At 36.0% G+C, this 17486-nt stretch overlaps 1 protein-coding gene across 3 annotated transcripts; it reads left to right on the forward strand.

Moving 5' to 3' along the window:
* Window positions 1-861: 861 nt before the first annotated feature.
* On the forward strand, window positions 862-17282 carry LOC128659442 (uncharacterized). Of its 3 annotated transcripts, none has more exons than XM_053713069.1 (2): window positions 862-981; window positions 14368-17282. In XM_053713069.1, the coding sequence occupies exon 2, from the start codon at window positions 14442-14444 to the stop codon at window positions 15315-15317; it is 876 nt and encodes a 291-aa protein (XP_053569044.1). In that variant the 5' UTR covers window positions 862-981; window positions 14368-14441; the 3' UTR covers window positions 15318-17282. The 3 variants fall into 3 exon arrangements, with proteins under 3 accessions (XP_053569044.1, XP_053569046.1, XP_053569043.1); XM_053713071.1 differs by having other exon boundaries at window positions 901-970; XM_053713068.1 differs by lacking the exon at window positions 862-981 and adding an exon at window positions 1794-1929.
* The last annotated feature ends 204 nt before the right edge of the window (window positions 17283-17486 follow it).

Genomic DNA, 17486 nt, shown 5'->3' on the forward strand with positions numbered 1-17486 from the left:
GTTTGTGTAAAGAGTCTTTTAATATGCAGAGGAAGGGGGAGGGGGAGTGTCTGCTTTCACTGGGTGTCCCAGTCAACTTAATCAAAAAGGGCAAAACTGGGAGCTTCTAAGTAATTTTTTAAAAAGTGTTATACTAGATTTTTAGATCAGCATCTGTACATATTATTCTTCATTATATGACAAATGGTATATACTGTGCCTTTAATTAGCACACCTCTGTGTTCCCTTCATAACAGAAACTAGATGTTGAAAAAAAATAAGGTAACCCTTGATAACTCAAAACAATTGATAAACCACCCATTGTTTTACAAAGAGTCTTACTGATGGTTTTAACATATCATGGAATTCCTAAAAATGAACTAAATATACCTTGTATTTAAACAAATACTTCTTTTCTTAAAATACAGTTTGTAGTTTCAGGTATATACTTACTTTATTACCCATTACACTTACAATACATGTCTGTGTGAAAAAAAAACCCCAGTAAGATATTAAGTAGACCATATTAACATTGGAAGTGCACTTATAATAATAATAGGATATTAATATTAGAACTGCATTTTAAAGAATACCTGCAAGAATTAAACCTAATCACAAGTTATATGCTTGTCATAATATCAAAGAAAATGATAAACCTATTCCAAAACCATAGATATGTAACCAGCAACTTGAGTTCCATTCATAAATAAATCCCTATTCAGCTCTTTGTAGGTGATAAAAGTTCACGAAGTATAAACAAACAGTAGAAGTAACCAGAGCCTTCGGGCGTTACAAACAGTCTCTCAGACCTTTTAAGATGCTAATTAGTAGTATTCAACTTGCTGCAAGCCCGGTACTGCATTTGCCAATTGGGTAAAGTTTCTCACGTATCAGCAGCATACCTCCCCCCCTATACATGCTCTCAGGTTTGTATATCTGATAACGATACACTCAAGTCTGTAGAATGCAGAGAAGCTGGACCTGGAACAGAGTAAGCATAAAGTATGTATTTTACATAACATTGCATAAAATGTGTGTGCTTGAAGGGCTCAATAGCAAAAAGTGTAAAATATGTTTATGCCAGCAGGACGTTTATATTGATATTTTCTTTATATCCTATTACAATTGCCTTTATTTACTCACAAGTGAATCATATTATATATTGTATTGCAACATGTATTGTAGTACACTACACACTTCTGCAGCCTCAACAGTAATCTGAAATGTTTTAAATGAAAAACAGTAGGTTTTTTTTTTTGTTTGTTTTACCAGTTGGTGATGCTAACTTTGTTACATTTTACCTACAATGGAACATGAAAACCATAGTCTTGACTAAGTTAATAATAGAGCCGCATTAGTTTTACATACATATTTATTAACTAAGAGGTGGATAGAATACGATTTTTGGTTTAGGAAAATCCGTATTGTGATTGAACTACACGAGTTAGGCTGTGCGTGAGAAGTACTCGACGCTTCATGGCGCTGAAAAGCAAATAATGTAGTAAGAAATGTTCTGTCAGGCGTTATATTATGGACCTTGTATACTGGGCGGAAAATAAATAGTTCTGAATACAAATATACAACTCAAAATGCATCATATAATAAATAGATATTTAGGAATTACGTTCAGTATAAATTTTACTCTTTCCGCACGCGCTATCATCAGCTGCAGGAGCAACCAATCATGGGCGTCTTACACGGCGCACACCAATAGCAGTGACTGGGCACAGACCAATGATAAAGCTGCGAGTCTGTACTTTGTTTAAAAAAAATAGCGCAATTCAGTATAATTTCTCTAGAGCTAAGAGCTTTCGGTCAGTTTATTTTTTACCCTTCATGTACCTGGTATTCTCCCTTTGCGTCGATTTTTTTTTTAAAATAATTTTATACAGGTAATGGAGTGGAATTTACCGTTCCGTACATTGCCAAACGCCGGTAGGATATTTTAAGGTAGGTGACTTTTAACGGTCAACGTAACAATTCTTACTATATGAGGATTAACGAAGCAGCGAATGAGTTACCGGAAGTCTATTTAAAAGCTGCTTGATGGTCCCTTGTAAAATTAGCAATACCGTACCGAATTAAAAATACTATATATATATATATATTTGCTATAGAATGGATTATTTTGATATACATAGCTGTAGGGGCATTTCATTTAACCTACCATGCAATTTGAAACACATTTCCAATTCTCTAATTTGATTACTTTTATTTGAAAGCATACATAGATAGGCTCATAAGCAGCAATGCCCTAATGTGAGTTTGCTGCTGATTGGTGGCTGCACATACATGCCTCTTGTCACTGGTTCACCCAATGTGTCAAGTAGTGCTTTGCTGCTCCTTTAACAAAGGATACCAAGAGACTGGAGCAAATTTGATAATAGGAGTAGATTTGAAAGTTGTGTAAAATTGAATCATGAAAAAATGGGTTTTATGTTGCTTTAAAAGGACCGTTTACACCAATTTTTATTTAACTGCATTTAATAGACACTACTTATACTCTATTTTGGTAGCTGAATTGGATGTTTTAAAGGGACAGTCAAGTCCAAAAAAACTTTCATTTTTCAAATAGGGCATGTAATTTTAAACAACTTTCCAATTTACTTTTATCAACAATTTTGCTTTGTTCTCTTGGTATTCTAGTTGAAAGCAAACATAGGAAGGCACATATGATAATTTCTAAGCCCTTGAAGACTGCCTCTATTTTATTTACTTTTCACAGCAGGGGAGAGCAAGCTCATGTAGGCCATATAGATAGCATTGTGATCACGCTAGTGGCAGACACTGCACTAATTGGCTAAAATGCAAGTCAATAGATAAGAACTAAAAGTCATGTGATTAGGGGCGGTCAGAAGATGCTTAGATACAAGTTAGTCACAGAAGTAAAAAGTATATTAAAGGGACAGTCAAGTATAAATTAAACTTTCATTATTCAGATAGGACTTTTAATTTTAATTGACTTTCCAATTTACTTTTATCATCAAATTTGCTTTTTTCTCTTGGTATTCTTAGTTTAAAGGGACAGTCAACCCAAAAATTACTGTAACTTATTTAGATTAGTTAAATCACTATCTTTACAGTAAACTATAGCCAAATTTTCATCTAAATAAACTTTGGAAGAATATAAACTTACTAGATCTCATCTGGCAGTTTGGAAATGGCTGCCTGACCCCTCCTTCTCTGATGTCTCCCAAAAGCTTGCACTAGTACAGGATCCTTTTCTCGAGTCTAGTAGTCTCGTCACTGCGCGCTCCTGCAATTTCAGCTCTCTAGCAGCTGTTAATACCCGGCACTCACTGCCTCTCATCCATGCTGTGCGCTGTGTGTTACAGAGAATGAGAGGCAGTGAGTGCCGGGCAGGCAGCGATGTGATGGTCTGTGGCTGTGCTTTAGTTAATAAGAGTCCAATGAGATTATAGAGACATGTTTTATTTTTATTGTATTTCCCTCACTACTCAGTCCTCTCTGATGCCCTCACCGAGTTAGCCCTTAATTTGCAGTATTGACCGTTGTTCTTAACGAGCGTCTTCCAGGATTTGTCTTTTGAAAATCTGCCCACCCTGTACAAAGGAGCTGGATAAATCTGCCCTCTGGCTTTTGAATGCATTACTCTATTTGTCAGACTTATGGAAGAGTAGTATAGCTGTATTATGTTAATGCATCATCGTAATTTTTGGGTTGACTCAGCTGTCCCTTTAACCCCATGTTGTCCAAAGCAGGCAAGAGATTGCATCTGTTTCTTGCAATTATGTGCTGCAAAATTAATAATACTGTTCATATTTGTCAAAAAGCTTGATGCCCGGACAAACATAACAAGCAGAGACTAATCCACAGATCAGCCCGCAGCCTAGGGCTGGACCTACGAAACTCCGTTGTCATACCACAGTCTCAGTCAGGATCTACCGCGGAGCTGAGAGCACACTGCCGAAAAACCGGATCATTCCGGAGGAATCAGGAGAGGCGACAGGTACTCAAAATTAGCTTACCGAGCAAAGAGGGCATGAAACATATACGCGGCCACATGGCCACCTAATTGCAAGAAAGGGATGCAATCTTGATCGTAATTTTTGGGTTGACTCAGCTGTCCCTTTAACAACATGTTGTCCAAAGCAGGCAAGAGATTGCATCCCTTTCTTGCAATTAGGTGGCCATGTGGCCGCGTATATGTTTCATGCCCTCTTTGCTCGGTAAGCTAATTTTGAGTACCTGTCACCTCTCCTGATTCCTCCGGAATGATCCGTTTTTTCGGCAGTGTGCTCTCAGCTCCGCGGTAGATCCTGACTGAGACTGTGGTATGACAACGCAGTTTCGTAGGTCCAGCCCTAGGCTGCGGGCTGATCTGTGGATTAGTCTCTGCTTGTTATGTTTGTCCGGGCATCAAGCTTTTTGACAAATATGAACTGTATTATTAATTTTGCAGCACATAATTGCAAGAAACAGATGAAATCTCTTGCCTGCTTTGGACAACATGGGGTTAAAGGGACAGCTGAGTCAACCCAAAAATTACGATGATGCATTAACATAATACAGCTGTACTACTCTTCCATAAGTCTGACAAATAGAGTAATGCATTCAAAAGCCAGAGGGCAGATTTATCCAGCTCCTTTGTACAGGGTGGGCAGATTTTCAAAAGACAAATCCTGGAAGACGCTCGTTAAGAACAACGGTCAATACTGCAAATTAAGGGCTAACTCGGTGAGGGCATCAGAGAGGACTGAGTAGTGAGGGAAATACAATAAAAATAAAACATGTCTCTATAATCTCATTGGACTCTTATTAACTAAAGCACAGCCACAGACCATCACATCTGCACGGCACTCACTGCCTCTCATTCTCTGTAACACACAGCGCACAGCATGGATGAGAGGCAGTGAGTGCCGGGTATTAACAGCTGCTAGAGAGCTGAAATTGCAGGAGCGCGCAGGGACGAGACTACTAGACTCGAGAAAAGGATCCTGTACTAGTGCAAGCTTTTGGGAGACGTCAGAGAAGGAGGGGTCAGGCAGCCATTTCCAAACTGCCAGATGAGATCTAGTAAGTTTATTTTCTTCCAAAGTTTATTTAGATGAAAATTTGGCTATAGTTTACTGTAAAGATAGTGATTTAACTAATCTAAATAAGTTACAGTAATTTTTGGGTTGACTGTCCCTTTAAACTAAACATAGGTAGGCTCATATGCTAATTTCTAAGCCTTTGAGGGCTGCCTCTTATCACATGCTTTTTAAATCTCTTTTCAACACAAAGAGACAGAAAGTACACGTGGGCTATATAGATAACACTGTGTTCAGGCACAGAAAGTTATTTAAAGGGACAGTATACTGTAAAATAGTTTTTCCCTTAATGTGTTTACGATTGTTTTTTTTACCAACTGCAGCGTAAGAAATGTATGAAAATTAGCTTTTTAAGGTTTATTTGTGTAGATTAAAGCTCTGATTTTGTGTTTTGAAGACACAACCTAATAAAATGGGTTGAGCTTGTAGATATTATCAGATCTCATTACTACATCACATTGTGCACATATACCTGCTTCTTTATCTTATATCTGTCCTTAAAACAATCACCAATACTTTGAGAGAACAATGGAAAATCAACATTTTACTACCTTATCTCTGCTTTATCACACTGGGAGTGTAATTTCTTCTGCTGGCTGTGTTTACAAAGCTTATCTATAGCTGGTACGCGCGGCCACAAACTTTCAGAATAGGTGGGGATACCACATGCTAAATTAACAATTTCAAATGCCAATATAAGGGTAAAGGAGCTACTTGTAAACAATTTAATACACTCCAGCAGGTAAAGTGGATCATTGGGAACAAATTAAAGGGGAGAAAAATTTTGAGTAAACTGTCCCTTTAAGATCTAGCACAATACAATGCTAAATTTAAGACAATAGATAATAAACAGTCACAGTCATGTGATCAGGGGGCTGGAAGAAGGTTCCTAAATACAAGGTAATCACAGAGGTAAAAAGTACATTAATATAACTATGTTGGTTATGCAAAACTGGGGAATGAGTAATAAAGGGATTATCTATCTTTTAAAACAATAACAATTCTATGGTTGACTGTCCCTTTAATATAACTGTGTTGGTTGTGCAAAACTGGAGAATGGCTAATAAAGGGATTATTTATCTTTTTAAACAACAAAAATTCTGGTGTTGACTGTCCCTTTAAGAGGATATAGCTACATATTAGCATAATCACAGGCTATTATTGCTGTGTACTACCATATTAGAGTATAAATGTCTAACACAGTGCCCTCTCATATGGTTGAAAAGGATATAGCTACACTTTAGCAACATAGTTGCATATTAACAGTTTAATTACATTGTATATCATTAAATTATAAGAAAGAGGGTCCAATAAAGTAGCCATTATACATTATACTGTGTATTGGGGCATGGATATAACATACCTATAATATTCTAAAGCTGCATAATATGCACTTAGATTGAAATCTCCATTTATACGGTTGTTTATTTGGGCATGAAACAATGTACCTATTATTATAATCTAATGATGCGTACTGCGCTCTTAGGGGTCAATTTATCAACCTCTTCGGCAGGATTTTGCCTGCCTACGACTGCAGGTTCTCACAAGAGAAACTGCATGCCGTATTTAACAAGCAGCGTTCCCTACCCTTTGGCCACCTCTTGGGTGGCGAATTTGCCCTGCCCGCGCATGATTGGCTGTGCGTGGACAGGGGACGGGATTGCACGTGCCCCTGTCCACCGCAGCTTGATAAATCGACCTCTTAGACTTAAATCACCATTAGATAATATGTACCACGTACAAGGATTTATCCCCATACAGATATACAAACCTCTTATCTGAATGTATATTGACAGTTTTCACAACTAGAGGGCATTAAGCTCATGTGTGCTACATAGATAACATTGTGCTCACACACTTGGGGTTACCTAAGAGTCAGCACTGATTGGCTAAAATGTAAGTCTGTCAAAAGAACTGAAATAAGGGGGCAGTCTGCAGAGGCTTAGATACAAGGTAATCACAGAGCTAAACATTATATAACTGTGTTGGTTATGCAAAACTGGGGAATGGGTAATAAAGGGATTATCTATCTTTTTAAACAATAACATTTCTGGTGTAGACTGTCCCTTTTAATTAGACCAAAAATAGATTCACTGCACTACAATCAAACCATATATGCAGCTCGTTGAAAAGTCCCTTTGTATTAGATGAGGATTTCCTTTCAGGTTTTAGCACATGTAAAGAGAGAAAAACAAAAGCGCCATACTATCACAGTTTCTGTTAAAAACAATCACCAAGATTACAAGTTGTGCGCTAAACTGGGTGCGTAAATAATGCAAAAAATGAGCAGTATCGCACTCTCCGTAGCGCTGCCATTACAAGTTACGGAAAAACTTTTGTTGTGCAGTATTTTGCTTTAAACTCCATACCGCGCAAAACACAAGGCCTGACTTGACGTGCATGTTTTCCCTCAATGGAGAGAAAGTGTTAAAAAAAAAAAAAATCCTGCTGATTTGAACAGCCAATAGGATTTCAGTAGCTCTCATCCTATTGGCTGATTTGAAAATTTCAGCCAATAGGAATGCAAGGTACCCCAAATATAAAACAGTACCTTGCATTCAATCTTCAGTGTGCGGCATGAAAAGGATCCTCCACACTGGAGGGCTCCGCGGCCACCTCCACACCGCCTTTGCCCTGGATGAAGAGGTAAAAAAAAAATTATTCTCAACTGCAGAGTAGTCAAAGTATGTACATAAATAGCACTCAACATCACCACAAAATATAAAGGACCTCAGTATAAGGGAAGCTACAATTGTAGACTAGCCAACTGAAGGATGTAACGATAAAACATAACTTTTAATAAATGTTAATTAAAATATAAAGATAAAACCACAGTGTGGTTCTTCAAGATAGGAGCGGTCCCTGCGCTGGATGAAGATGTTGCCGCCTGGAAGAAGACCTTCTTTGCCGGACTTTAGGAACAATGAGTACCTTTTTTGAGGGTTAGATTTAGGATTTTTATTTTTTGGGGTGTTTGTAGTAGTAGCGATGTGTGGGGCTGGCGGTGTAAGGGTTGGTTAATAGGTTTATTTAGTGTTGGCGATGTTTGGGTCGGCAGGTTAGGGGTTAAAAGGTTTATTTAGTGTTGGCTATGTGGTTGGGCGGGGGTTTAGGGGTTAATAGGTTTATTATACTATTTGCGATGCGGGGTGGCGGTTTAGGGGTTAATTGGTAGTTTATGGGAGTTAGTGTACGTTGTAACATTTTAGTTACTAGTTTTGTGAAACATTTTTGTTTCGCAAAATCCATAACTACTGGTCTCAGATAGCGGAATGGATCGCGGCGGTATAGACTATAATGCTAGCATTATAGCTGGACCGCAAAACCTGTAATAGAGTTGCAGTGAAAATCCTGCACTCAAAAGTAATTTTTTGAGTGCGGAATGGAGTTGCGTAAAGGCTATAACGCTAGCGGTATAACACTACCGCCGCAACTTGTAATAGGGAGACCTGCAATGACCAATTTTTCAGCAGTATAGCCGTACCGCGCAATTTATAGTTTTGCCGAATGTTGGGATCCTACTCACAATCTTCTGAGCTGTTTACACAGTGTATGGTACAGATGGATCAAACAGTAACGGGAACCAGACTCCACTGGATACTTAAAGGGACAGTATATAACCATTTTCATTTAACTGCATGTAATAGGCACTATTATAAAGAATAATATGCACAGATACTGATCTAAAAAGCCAATATAAAACCGTTTAAAAACTTACTTAGAAGCTCCCAGTTTAGCTCTGTTAAAAAGTTTAGCTGGAAAACCCACTGAAAGTGGTTCTATAGCAAAAAAGCAGACACTTTTTTTTTTTTTTTTTTTTTGCTGCCCTAGGCACTCAAAATGCTGCTGCCCCCTATACCCCTACCCTCTAAGCTTTTAGGCCTTTTTTAGCTGTGATATTTTTTGGCCAGGGAGTAAAGTGATTTTTTTTAATGGCATTTTCAAAATAAATGTGTACACACTATATATATATATATATATATATATATATATATATATATATATAAACACACCTGTCGCTGCAATATACAAAAAACAAACAGGTTTCTGTTCAGGTAGCCAACAGAACTAAAGGCAATAGCTAGCTGAATAAAAGGTTCAGAGCTACCTCTAAACTGTAACCTCCATGGGCAGTCTTTTATGCCCCCTAGAATGTAAGCTCTTTGGGCAAAATCTCCCTTACATACCTGTATAATACTTCTAAAATAACTGTAAGCTTCTTACTAATATAGCCACAGAAAAGTGCTGACCCTCCCAATCTGCTGCCCTAGGCCCGGTGCCTTGTTTGCCTAGGCCAAAATACGCTCCTGCCCCTCCCCCTTTCTCTGCATATAAAAAGACTCTTTACACAAACAGGAGCAAGCTGGATTAGGTATACTAAAACTATTCTAAAACTTTGGGGCTTGGTTAGAGTCTGAAAATCAGCGCAATGTTATTTAAAAATAAGCAAAACTATACTTAAAAAAAAAAAAAAAAAGCTATATAAATGGATCATCTATAACAGGGTTCACCAACCTTCCGGACCTCGGGGACCACTAAACTCACAATTTTGAATCCAATGGACCGTATATAGTGTGTGTGTGTGTGTGTGTGTGTGTATATGTATGTATGTATGTGTGTATACTTTAATTCCACTATTTCAAGCCAAGACTATACCAACTTCTGCTGACTTTATATGGCGAGAGGAGTTGAAAATACATATGTGGGAGAGGAGTTAAAAATACAATCTAGCTACGCAAGTTGCGCAGTACTATGAAACGTGAGTAGGAAGATTGTAATTTAACTCCTCCGTCGGTTTTCACTGATGTCCAGCCAGGCACTGTAGGGAGTTGCGGCACGAACTGGGTGACACCATCAGTGGAGATTAATTCCTGCTTGATGGTGTCAAGGACCAATCAATACAAAATACAAAGCACTAGGGAGCGCTGAAACCAGCTTAAGAGTAAGGATTATAGAATATATATATAATAATAAAACACCTAACCTGATACTAATATGTATAATACATGTAAATATAAATTGTGAATTATGAATTGTGTGAATAAAATGTTTTCAAAATTGGAAAAAATTATATATGAAAAAAATTCTATGTGAAAAAATTCAATTCTATAGAAGATGCCAGCAACAAATACTAGAATTGCATATCTATATATAAAAAACTTTATTACAATATAGGTCAACCTATTCAAGACATACAATAATAAATCACAACATTAAGAAAAAAAAGAAAATTAGTATGAAAAAACTCCTTAAACCAAAAGTTCATGCATAAGAAACAGTTCCCAGGAGTGGACGATTTTTCGGCTTGTTACTATGTGGACCCACGCTCCTACAAGGATGCTGTTCTGTGTATAGTTGTAAGAGGAGCGTTCCCAGGACAAAAGAGGCAGTCGCAGCCAATGATGGTATTTCCCCTACGGACAAGGAATCCTCTTAGTAAATGTCACACAGCAAATAGCAGGGGAAGTTACATCCGTACTTACATAATAATAAACAGCAACCGGCCTCCAAACTTGAACCAACGATCTGTGGACACACCTTCCAATAGTAACCAATGGCCACTGGAAACGGAAAAGCTTTAACAGGGAAAAGCAATTAGATATACTAGGCTAGAAACCCAGTGAATTAGAATTTATTTCATATATAATTTTTTCCAATTTTGAAAAGATTTTTTTCACACAATTCATAATTCACAATTTATATTTACATGTATTATACATATTGCCTATTATAGTAGTATCATATTAGTATCAGGTTAGGTGTTTTATTATTATATATATTCTATAATCCTTACTCTTAAGCTGGTTTCAGCGCTACCTAGTGCTTTGTATTTTGTATTGATTAGTCCTGTAGGTCTTTGAGGGTAACCTATTTTTTCTAGTTGGAGTTTGTAGTAATTTATATTTTTTGGCGCTGGTCACTTAAGTCTATTTTTTGGTGTCAAGGACCACCAACATATTCTCGTGGACCACCAGTGGTCGGCGACCGCTGATCTATAAAACATTTATGCAAAGAAACATCTAGTGTATAATGTCCCTTTTAATATTACAACTTATTAAAAACAACAATGTGCATGGGGGGGAAAAAAAAAAAGCGATTTGGTCACAGACCAAGGATAAATTGATACAAAGTTACTTCCGAGACCCACCTGAGTACTCTGCTTGAAAGCTATGAGTCAACACACGGTTTGTATGAAGTCCCAACACTGATGATAGACTATATTTCTCCAGGTGACACCTCTTAACTGCAGGTTCTCTTATCCGGCGTACAATTCATTAAAAGTACTGTTGACTTTTTCATGGATGATTAGCTTCTTCAAAATAACTCTTTATGTACCCCTAGGTGCTTGCTGATTCAATCTGAAACCACCCAGGGGTACTTAAAGAGCAAGTTTGAAGAAAGCTAATCAAGCAAACAGTAATTTTGGTGAAATGTATGTCGGATAATAGGATTTGAAGTTGAGGTGTCACGTGAAAAGATGGGGTGTATCATCCGTGTTGGGACTTCATACAAGCCCTGTGTGGGTCTCATAGCTTTCTTGAAAAAGAGTACTATGGGGGGGTCTCGGAAGTTACTTTGTATCACTTTTTCCCTGGTCTGCTTTTATGGTTTATAGTTGTTTTTAATAAATTTTAATATTAAGTATCCAGTGATAGTATTGCACTATTGTTTTTCTCTCTTTACATGTGCTGAAACCTGGAAGGAAAAACTCACTTTATACAAAGGGACTTTTTTTTATCAAGCTGCATATATCATTTTATTGAAGTGCAGTGAATCTATTTTTGGTGTTATCACTTCTTTTTATATTCATATTATGTTCACTTTTTTTTTTTTTTTTTTTTTTTTTTTAATTAAACATCTTTTAACAGATTAACATATCAGCATAATCTGAACATTATTATAATAGATTAATACCTTGTTTGCGGCAATTGTCGGTTAATGGTCAAACTCCACCCTTTACTTTTCTTATTTGGAGGAGTCAATTTAGACTTGAGTCTAGCGATGACAGGGCACATTATTATGTTCAGATACGATAGCAAACTACAAATTAGGGACAGGTATGTGGCAAGGTTAGGCTTGCAAAGACTGTCATGTGCTCTTTCATTATTGCAGGAAAAGGGGGCATAAATAAATCATGAAAGTTTATTAGCTTGTTTTACTGTGCATAATTAAGCATTTTACATTACAATGCCAAAGTGTTTACTGTCCCTTTTGAGTCTGAAGAAAGCTGGATTTACCACTGTCATTGTGTTAACAAAATCTCCAAAGTTTGGTTTCAGCAGAAAACATAAGATGATATACTGTATATGTGGAAAGGTTATACCAGAGAAGTCTGCCACTAGCTCCTTCAGTTTCCAGGTCAGGAACACCCATAATTTCACACTTAAATTACAGAAAAAAGGAGGGAAACTAAAAAAAAAGTATAATGTAAAGTTGTTTTACTATGAATAATAAATTATTTTATATTATAATCTCAAAATGCCCATTTACGCTCCTTTAACTCATCATTACTAGTTAATCAGTAAAAGGGACACTCAAGTCAAAATTAAACTTTCATGATTCAGAGAGAGCATGCAATTTGAAACCTCTAATTTACTTCCATTAACAAAATGTACAGTCTTTTTATATTTACACTTTTTGAGTCACTAGCTCCTATTGAGCATGTGGAATACTTCACAGAATATATGTATATTAATTTGTGATTGGTTGATGGCTGTCACATGATACAGGAGTGGAAATAGACACAACTTTGAAATTTATCAGATAAAAATCTACTACTCATTTGAAGTTGAGACTAAGTGCTATGACATTGTCTTTTTAACATGCATTTGTTGATTATGCAAATATACTGTATTTACCGATCTTTTAAATATAAATATTTCATTAAATTATTAATAAAATCTCATAAACCTGTTAAAATTGTATTTACATGAGAATGCAAAGCATTTTATTCTCTTATTAAGATGGAATAAGTGGTGTGCCGTATGTATTAAAGGGACATGAAACGCCAAATATTTAATCAATTTGATATCAAATTCGTATTAAAAACACCTTTTTGATATCAAAATCCCTTTAACAATTGTATATCAATTTGATACCAAATTCGTATTAAAAACACTTTTTTTAATATCAATTTCATATCAAATTGGTATTTAAAAGGGGCGTAACAGTGGGAGTAGAAAAGGGCGGGGTTATGGGGAGAAGAAAGGGGAGTGTCCAACTGTCAAAATGAGTTTGACATAACCTCCATACTATTACTACTGATGTGATTTTTAAACCGCTTTCCAATTTACTTCTATTGTGAGTTTTGCTTCATTATCTTGGTATCCTTTGTTAAAGGAGCAGTTATGCACTACTGGGAGCTAGCTGAACACATTTATTGAGCCAATGAAAAAGCATTTATATGCAGTCACCAATCAGCACTAGCTCACAGTAATGCATTGCTGCTCCTGAGGCTACCTAGGTAATATTTTCAACTAAGAATACCATGAGAAGGAAACAGATTACATAATAGAAATACATTGGAATGTTGTTTATAATCCTGTCTGAATAATGAAAGAAAACATTTTGTGTTTTCATGTCCCTTTAAGAATGTTAAAACTATTTAATCTAATTTGCATTTATACATTCACTTAAATAAAATATGCATCTTAATTTCTTAGCGATAAAAGAGAAAAATACTTTTGTATACATCTGTGACTGACATGAAATAAATATAAAATCTTATAAACCTGTTAGTTATAGATTAATTAATTATACATTTGTTTTATTTAGATCTTAAAGCCCACCATTAAAGGGATACAAACGTCAAAATTTAACTTTCATGATTCAGATAGAGCGTGCAGTTTTAAGAGACTTTTCAAATCCTTTCCATGATCAAATTTGCATAGTCTTTTTATAAACACCCTTTCTGATGCATCAGCTCCTACTGAGCATGTGCACAAGTTCACAGTGTATACTTAAACTAGTCTGTGATTGGCTGATGGCTGTCACATATTACAGGGAGCCTGCAAATGGGGGAGGATACATTTTGTCAGAAAAAACTACTGCTTATTTTAAACTTAGATTTAATGCTACTGCATTGCCTTTTTATTATACACTTGCTAATTATGCAATTCTACTGTATTTAATAGTCATTTAATGTCATCTCTTCCACTCTCCTCGATTTAAAAAAAAAAAAAGAAAGAAAAGCTAAACCTTGCCTTTTTTGGTTTCTTTTAGTCTACAGTTTGAAGAATATTGCAAAAAATGACATTTGTTGCATGTGTTTAAAAAGAAATGAAGTACTAGTAAATTAACACATGAGTAACTTGATATTTTTTGTCTCCTAAAGATTGTGTATGGTCTGCAGGGGCATCTAATATATTTCAGATCTGCTGCATAGGCTGATAGATCAACTGAAGAACAATGGAACCACAGGAACAGCAGCTAGAGGGGCCAGATAAGACATATTCCAGCGCTAACAGTATCCTTTCCTCTCTTGCCTCCACTGATGATATATGTACTAAAGATCAGTCAGATAATAGACAGGCTTCTAACTTGCTCTGTTCCCCATGCAAGGAGGACTACACATCATTGCAGGTGACAGGTCAGTGTAAGGCATGGAAAAGGCTATCTTTTGATTCACCAGAAGTCAAAGAATGCAGCAAAACTAAAATGAAGCAAAAACCGGTCTTGTGGTCGTACACAGATTACCCAATATTTCAAATGAAGTTCAATGAGCTGTCGCCAGATGAAATGACAGAATCGTCAAGACAGTTCTTAGCAGAATTGCAAAAGTACAACCCACGTCTGGATTGGTTACCTGATGGCATGGACCATAAGAAAAAAACATTTGTTGGACCTGTGTCATTGGAAGATCAAATTTACCACAACATGGAATTTTCATCAAATGTGACTGAGAAGTTTTGTGAATGGTCACTTGGTGGACCTGAAGACAATGGAAAGTTAGCAGACACGTTTGAAGAATCTTTTTGTAATGTATTTCATGAAAATTTAAATTTTGCAGACAAAAAGCTAGAATTTAGTTCAGATTTAGATGAATCTATAAACAGGGGAGACCTAAGAAGATCTAGGATTTGGGAGAAGAGCTGCAAACATGGTGAAGATTGGTCAGAGATCATGAAAGAAGACCTTAAGAAATTTATGGAAGTTATGGATGAGATTAAGTTGCATAATCAGCCAGATTATGACATGTGGATGTCTTCTCTAAAACTGTATCAGAAATGGGCAGATGATCTTAATGAACCACAGATAAATGTACTAGAGGGACAAAATCATTGATAGATGTTAGGGGATAGAGAAACTAATGATACATTACAGGGGTTAGATACAGTTATTTAAACATGAAGGGGTGCCTGGTAGTTTGAAATAATAACACAGAAACAAGTATTGTTTAAAAGTGGTGGCAATAAAGATTTTATTAAAAGTCCCTAAAGTTATTTTTATTCTAAAAAAAAAAAAATTTTAAATAAGAAAATACTAAATTAATAATATAAAACATTAAAATCTTTGACAGTAGTGGACTGGTAGCTGTGTTAGCTGATACTCTTTAGATATTCGCTCATTAAAGGGACAGTACACTGTAAAATTGTTTTTCCATAAATGTATATTAAATTACTTGTTATACCAACTGCAGGGTATAAAATATTTGAGAAATTGCATTTTCGGGTTTATTTGTGTATCTGAAGTAGCTGGTTTTGTGCTTTGAAACCACAGCCTATTACAATGGGTTGAGCTTCAGGTAATATCAGATCTCATTATGTTAACACTTGGTGAACACACACTTGCTTCCTTATCTTATATTTGTCTGGAACACCAAAGCTCAATACATAGAGAGAACAATGGAAAATTATCATTTTATTACTTAACTATCCTGCATCCCACTGTGAGTTTAATTCCTTCTGCTGATTGTGTTTACTTAGTCTTGTCAATAGCGTATACGCCAATATCAAAAGTTTCAGTATAGGTTGGGAAACCACCGGCTAAATCAGCTATTTCAAATGCAGAAATATGAGTAAAGGAGCTACTTGCAACCAATTTAATACACTCTGGCAGGTAAAAAGGATCATTGGGAATAATTTAAAGGGGAGAAAGTTTTTGGGTGAACTATCCCTTTAAGGGCTAGATTACAAGTGGAGCGCTATTGTTAGAGCTAGGAGCGTAAATGCGATCGCAGTATTCTTTATGCTTAAATCCATATGAAAAGGGGAGTGCTATCAAAATTATCGCAAATGCTTTTGCGCGAACTCACTTTTATTTACGCTCCCCATATTTTTTATGGGGAGCATAAAGCGCTAATGTGCTTTACAAGTTGAAAATAAAGGCGACCGTGCAAGCGCAATCACATTTACCGATTATGCAACTTTAAAGGTTGCATAATGAGTTTGTCCAGATGAAACAGTTGCACTAAACTACACTAATCACCATTAAACCTTTTATCACCCCACATCACAAACACTGAACTATTAACCCCTAAACTGCCACCCCCCACATCGCAAAGTGATAAACGAACATCTAAACCCCTAACTTAACCCAAATTAAAATACCAATTTACAAAAAATTCATAACTACCTTAAAAATAAACTTGCCTGTAAAATTCAATAAAAACCTAATCTTACATTTAAAAATAAAAAAAACCTAACATTACAAAAAAAATTCTAACATTACAGAAAATAAAAAAGTAATTACCAAAAAAAAATAAAAAAATGTAATCCTCTTCTAATACCCCCCCCCCCCCCAAACAAACACCCCAAAATAAAAAAGCCATATTCTAAAACTAAACTACCAATAGCCCTTAAAAGGGCCTTTTGTAGGGCATTGCCCTAAAGCGATCACAGCTCCTTATAATAATAATAAAAAAAACATTACCCCCTCTAAAATCTGTGCTTAAATGGGCATACACACCTTGAGATTGTAATACAAAATGTTTACTTCCATTAAAAGAAATGTGCAGTCTTTTATATTTACAATTTTTGAGTCACCAGATCCTACTGAGCATGTGCAAGAATTCAGACTATACGTATATGCATTTGTGATTGGCTGATTGCTATCACATGGTACAAGGGGAGTAGAAATATACATAACTTTGAAATTTGTTATAAAAAAATCTACTACTCATTTGAAGTTCAGACTAAGTGCTATTGCATTGTCTTGTTATATTGCTTTTGTTGATTATGCAAATCTAATGTGTTGACTGGTCCTTTAATAATGGATAGTTTAATAAAAATATTTTGCTTTTTTTTTTAATTATATCCCTCTTTCTTGTAATGTAACTTAAGTGAATTTAAAGGGACAGGAAACCCAACAATTTTATTTCTTGATTTGGATAGAACATACAATTTTAAACAACTTTCCCATTTAATTTTATAATCAAATTTACTTCATTCTCTTGTTATCCTTTGCCGAAGGAACAGCACTGCACTACTGGCAGCTAGCTGAATGCATCTAGTC

The sequence above is a fragment of the Bombina bombina genome, chromosome 5 (assembly GCF_027579735.1).
Source record: "Bombina bombina isolate aBomBom1 chromosome 5, aBomBom1.pri, whole genome shotgun sequence".
In the NCBI taxonomy this organism is placed as follows: Eukaryota; Metazoa; Chordata; class Amphibia; order Anura; family Bombinatoridae; genus Bombina; species Bombina bombina.

What these genes read in the sequence shown, in the direction of transcription:
- LOC128659442 (XM_053713069.1), top strand. Translation starts at nt 14,442, where the DNA reads ATGGAACCACAGGAACAGCAGCTAGAGGGGCCAGATAAGACATATTCC.